Genomic DNA, 6127 nt, shown 5'->3' on the forward strand with positions numbered 1-6127 from the left:
TACTGGATGTAAGTATAAATTTTAGGTATACGTAGATTTTAAAATGGATACTTTTTACTTTTACTTTGGAGAGCAGCTATTTGTACTTTCTACTCCACTACATTTTTAAACGGGTACTTTAATACATTTACTTAACTTGTGTGAGTATTTTTTTGCTTTAGTATCTTTACTTATACTTTTACTTACTTTTTTTTACACACAGAAGTTAAGAGTTACCTTATTTTTAGTTGTAAATATGCAAAATGTAGTTGTAAAAGGTGTGTTTAAATGTGTTTTTTATCGAATTTGAATCATTGGGTTTTACTTGACACACATGGGTATTTACTACATGAAAATGCGGTTGTTTTTTACAGTGTATGTTTGGGAAGTACTTCGAAACTTCAAACCATGTGTGTTATGTTCAGGCAAAAAATATTACATAATTGACAACTGAATAAACAAAACAAACATAGAAAAGTATCAAATATATTTAAAAGTTAAACGGAACAAATATTAAACGTTCTCTCAGACCTTACAGTAAAATCAAATAGCTCTTTAGAATTTCACAACACATCATGGAACCACGTCATAAACATGTGCATATGGCTTTTCTCGTCTTAAAATATTAGCTTCAGATCACACTGTGTCCGTCTGTCAATGAACAACAGAAATATCCTCATATTTGTCACATTATAACACAATCTCTTCACACTGCTCCAGTCGTGCTGGTCTGTGATCATCGTCTGCATTTGGACAGAGGAAAGTGCTCTTTTCAAACAGCCCCATAAGAAAAAAAAACATTTCCTGGTGCTGGTGTCCCATCTGTGACCTCTGACCCCGACCCTCACATAACTAGATCCATACCTCAGGCTGGACCAATGAGATTCAAGTCCTCCATCCCATGATGGAAGACTATTGTCATTCATCACATCAAGGGACAGTTGTTTTTAACCACAACACTTAATACTTATTATACAGTGTATATGGCACATTCAGGAACTTTAATAATACTACAGTTAAATTAAGCCACAGTAAAAGTATCAAGCCCTCGAGCCTTTGTCCTCACAACCCTGATTTAAAATATTCACAATGTGTCTCTTTACATATTAAATAAAATATATAATACTGAGATTATTCGGACACTCTTATCCCTCGTCTTGAGTCAGATCAATTAAAATCCACTGGGATTTCCAGTTTTACAATTGAAATCATATGTGCAAAATGGATATAAGCAAACAGATTGATCCAGTTCAGACAATATTACATTACAGTGAGTTGCTGAACACCTGGAAGTCACATTAACATGACATCAAATATGAGACAGATGCATTCAGTTTAACCGGGCCATAGACTAAGTTCTGTGTAATGCCGTATATTCTGCTCAGGCCCTGGTACTTTCTGTCATGGAACATATTTGATGTATAATTCACTGTCAAACACAATGCAAATCACTGCACTTCAGCAGGAAAGAGAGTTTCTATGGTAACCTCAGAGGGTCAGAAATAGTGTATCTATTGGCTTCCATCTCCGTTCTTGGTCTTGAGCACCACCAAACTGACCATGACAGGTATAAGACAGATGGGCGTGATGACCAGAGCGAAGACAATGGCTGGCGGAGGGTCACTTAGCTCCTCCGATGGACAGTCCTGGAAATAATCTGAGTGAATGTCCAGAAACTTCTGCTCCACCAGAGCATTGGGCCACGGGATCATCAGACAGTCGGATATCTCCTCTGTGCAAATGCTGAGGTTACTGTACAAACTGTGGTCGGAAAAGACAGCACAACATCACACACTTTTGTCACGAGTGTCCGAGTGATAGCATCCCTTATGTCCTCATAGAAACTGTCCAGACTACACAATACATTTCCAAACTCAGGTCTGTTCTAAAGATCATATGGCATCAAGATGTACCAACTTACCCGCTCACGTTGGCCCAGACGCACCAGTCACTGTTACTTTGCTCCATGGCCGAGTGGAAGTTTGTTAGACACAGTGAATCCAGAAGAATAGATAGACAATCCATCCTATTTCCATTAAAGTGTTGGTCACAGATCTGGCACATATCGAGGCAGTGGTGAGAGGAGTTCCCACAAGCTACAAGAACACAGAATGGAGGAATATTCAAAACTAAACTCATTCATAAGAAATTGTGCAAAATGAGTGATGTAATCTACCCTGTAAAGTATAGTTTGCGACGCTGGCATCTGCAAAAAGAAAGCAAAAAAAAAAGTTAATTCTCACACACAAGGTTTCTTTGATCTACCACATGGGCCTGTAAAATCCATGCAATATGTCACTTTTAAATCAAAAACTGTTCCTCTTCATTAGATGCCCTCAAGGTATTTGCAGCTGGATCAGACCACACACTCACTCACCGTAGACTGCAGACAGAGCAAAACAAATGAACGCCAGCACTAGCTTCATGTCAGACAAAAAGATTTAGAATTCTGTCCTGTCTCGGGTTGATCAGCATGTATAGACCGCTTCCCACACGCTATATACCGCAACATAACAGGAAACCGGCCCGGCTGGTTGTATGGAAAGGTTGCCCTCGGTTACCAGATGTCCAAACAGTGTTACCCGCGGTCACCAGATGTGCACGTAGACCTGGCCCTATCGGCTTGGCAGCAGCTCCCGCTATCCCCAGACGCGCGTTTCTTTTTGGAGTTTTCTTCTTCTTTTTCAAAGGGGTGGAGGCTACAAAAGATTGTCCTCTCCATCCTCCCAAATAAAAAGGGAGCACACCCAACGACTGAACACATGGGCAGGACGCACATCTGAAAACCCTTTAGTCTTTAACTCTTCTTCGTCTTCTGTGTTCGGCTCTCTCAGTTTTCTCACAGTCCTGGGCCCAGCTTGTGATTTATTTGCCTTTCGGGCCGCGCTGCCAAATAGGAAACATAAGTAAACATTTAAGATTGGGAAGTTAACTCAAAGGAGGGAGATTATGGTGTACCTTTTGTGCATTTGTTTGCTTATCAATATGTCATTTATTCAAGTGCGTTTCCGGATGCAACTGTTTTCATTCATTCATATGTGTTTCCATTTGGTTCTTTTTGAGCACGATAATGATTTGTAATGTTGTAGTTTCTATAAATGTTTGTTTTACCTGATTTGAGATAGTGAAATTAACTTTTTTACTTTGAGAAAGCAGAAAAATGTTGGATTCTTTGTGTCAAGTCAATGTCACAAACCAGTCTGCTTTATAGTTTTGTGTGTTCCTTTTTAAGACCAAAAAAAAAACCCCTCAACATTTTTAACTTCTTTATCATTGCAAGATAAGGGCGAAACATCCAAGTGGTATCGCTTATAAGGCCAATGTTGTACCACTTTTATTGTGGGTGGATGTAGACCAGAGACGACATTATTTCAGATGTGGCCCTGCAGCAGTGCGAGCAGCTGTTTAAAACCAGCTATCACAACACGTGCAGCACAAGCAACAAACTGATACTTTCACCATATGTGCGTGTGGGAATGAGTCCGTCACGAGGGGGTCTGCGAAGTAGGCTACAGCTGTGGTGGTTCAGCTCTGAGCGCGGTCTGGGCGAAGCGTCTTCATTGGCTCAATCTAAACCAAACGCGCTGTTCATGTTTTCTCACGACCGACTTATTCACTTGTATCACTGTTACCACATCGGGCCCCTCTCAACATCTGTTCGCAGAGTTTTGATTTAGTAACGACATCAGGAAGTGTGTTCTTTGGGCAGGGGCGTGATTTCGAGGGGGGATAGCCGGGAATAAGATAGCTGTAGTTAAAGGGACCGTGTTCCCCATGTTGCCGTGGTTTCACAACTCCAGAGTTCATGCGTTGAACACAGACGTCGCATGGGGTGAGCGATGAACAAATCCAGGAAGTGGAGCCAGGTGGGGGAGTTGCGCGTTATGAAGTTCGAGTTAACCTCTGACCTCAAAGCATCATGGGAGCTGGGGTCTGCTGCTGCTGCCCCCCGTCAACGCAGACCTCCCCGCGAGCTGATGTTGGACCATAATAATAATAACACATACACAGGGAGGACTTGGCAGAGACGTGCTTTTACGTATTTGTTAGCTAGCAGCGTTGAATGAGCGTTAGCAGATCTGCCAAACCACATTAAAAACTTCTTAAAACTAAATAAATCACAAAAATGAAACCCTTCAGGATAAGTGTCACAGGAAATTAAGTAGGCCTCCCACTGACCAGAAGGTTGTCAACCCAGTGGTATTTTTGTATCATCGGCTTGAGTAGGACACTTGCCCACTCACTTCAGACGATTTGACAAGACAAGAATAGATATTATGACTCTATGTGTCCAATTTGATCATCATCACTTTCAAGTTAATGTCTGCTTTTGTAAAACTCACTGCAAGAAAAGTGGGACTAACCCCAAAACTAAACCACAACTAAACTAAGACTTGAACAGGACCAAATCAAGTCTCCATCAGGACTAAACTGGGCTCAAACCAGGACCAAACTAGGACTAGTGAACGTGGCTTTATGATTTATAGTGACTCACTTGTTCGTTTGCATATGTTTTATACCAATGGCCCTTCCTTCTTCCATATTACAGTAGTGTGTGGGAGTGGTACAAACATACACTGGCTTGTGGCCTGGTTTAAGTCAACCACACAATCACAACACTTTGACTGATTTTCAGTCTTAAGAAAACAATCTGACACACACTTTGTTTCTTTCTCTACAGGGAGCGCGTGCACTTGTGTAATAGCAGTGAAGATGGACACACATGACGCAGCACCCAGCAGCGATTACAAAAGTGAAACTCAATATAAGAATTTTTAGCCAAAACTTTGTACAACACACGAGAACAGTCTGAAGAAATAAGAAGTAACAAAATCAGAACTTACTCGAGTGGTCTTCTATCGTGTTGGGAGAGAGATGCTCTGTAGGAAAAGAAAGTTGTTTAGTAAACTTTGTACTATGTTTATTCATATAAATCACAAAGTAATACATACCTGACATCGTGGGTTCAACTGCCAGCTTTTCATTGATGAGGCAAAGAGTCTGTCTGGCTGAAAAAAACAATGATAAATAGTTGAAAAATAAACTGTAAATCCAGTTTCAGTTATGAACAAGGTACAAAAAGTTCATATGAAATTATAAGGTAAAAGGAAATTGCATGACAAGGCTATGGGGAAAGAGCAGGTCAATGCATCCTCCCATTGTTTAACACCGCCACAAGGATATCCTGAGATATATATATGTATAATGTGGCTAAAATATAGTAGCACATGTCCAACAAAAAGTCTATTTTTGAAAAGTAGTTAGAGTTCATTATAATTACTATATATATATATATAAAAATATATATGCATTACCAAAGGAAATGACAACATTTGGTAATTAATTTTAAGTAGCAGAGTAACGTAATGATATAATGAATAGTTTCACTTACCACAAATGAAAATTATAATGAAATAAAACAAAACAGCAAACTCTCTTTGCTTGTGGTTTTGGCCTGTCATCGTGTACTCTTCTTCTATGCCGCTCTGGAGTCCCATCTCTTTAGGAAGCCTCTTTAAATCAACAGGAAGCACACATTTCCTTAAATGGGCGGGTGCCGACAATGAAAAGAGACAGGAGTTTGGGATAAGCTCGGAGCATTTTGTGTATCAGTAGCATCCATCCAGTGTCTCTTCTGGTGTCCACTGACCTGATTTGAACAGGCAGAGCCCCACCTTCTTCCTCCACATTGCTCGCACTCACAGAGGAGCTACTCTTAGTGTCATCAGTCAGATTAACACATGGATCATTTCTGCAAAAATGGCACCTTACTTCTACTAATATGCAGGCACTGTACAGGTATTTTAAATTGTATTATGTAACTTACTTGGCAGGGGATCTGCCAAGTAATATTTCTTTACTCTAATATTTCTTGTCCTGGGATGTTGCACAGTATGGCATTAAGGGTGTGCTACTTATTCAATCACCTTTTCTTTATTTTGCTTAAAAACATGTATTCTTGAGATCTGTTCTGCAGCTTGGCCTGATAATGTCTCCTGTTTGTTTCCAATAGAACTGTAATGCCATAATGTGGAACATTCTACCAAGGAGACAAGCAGGTGGTCCATCCTCCACCACAAAAGATAGTGCACCCTTAAATTATATTGCTTTGTCAATTTATTCCTGCTTCATGGAACTATTTAACATT

At 40.1% G+C, this 6127-nt stretch overlaps 1 protein-coding gene across 1 annotated transcript; it reads right to left on the minus strand.

The window, feature by feature from the left end:
• Positions 1 to 449: 449 nt before the first annotated feature.
• ramp2 (receptor (G protein-coupled) activity modifying protein 2) lies at positions 450 to 5620 on the minus strand. The gene is made up of 6 exons (XM_033971716.2): positions 5372 to 5620; positions 4932 to 4988; positions 4824 to 4859; positions 2156 to 2185; positions 1901 to 2075; positions 450 to 1740 (listed from the first exon to the last, which is right to left on the minus strand). The coding sequence occupies exons 1-6, from the start codon at positions 5475 to 5477 to the stop codon at positions 1491 to 1493; spliced, it is 654 nt and encodes a 217-aa protein (XP_033827607.1). The 5' UTR covers positions 5478 to 5620; the 3' UTR covers positions 450 to 1490.
• Between the last annotated feature and the right edge of the window lie 507 nt (positions 5621 to 6127).

Source organism: Periophthalmus magnuspinnatus, chromosome 8 (genome assembly GCF_009829125.3).
Source record: "Periophthalmus magnuspinnatus isolate fPerMag1 chromosome 8, fPerMag1.2.pri, whole genome shotgun sequence".
In the NCBI taxonomy this organism is placed as follows: Eukaryota; Metazoa; Chordata; class Actinopteri; order Gobiiformes; family Gobiidae; genus Periophthalmus; species Periophthalmus magnuspinnatus.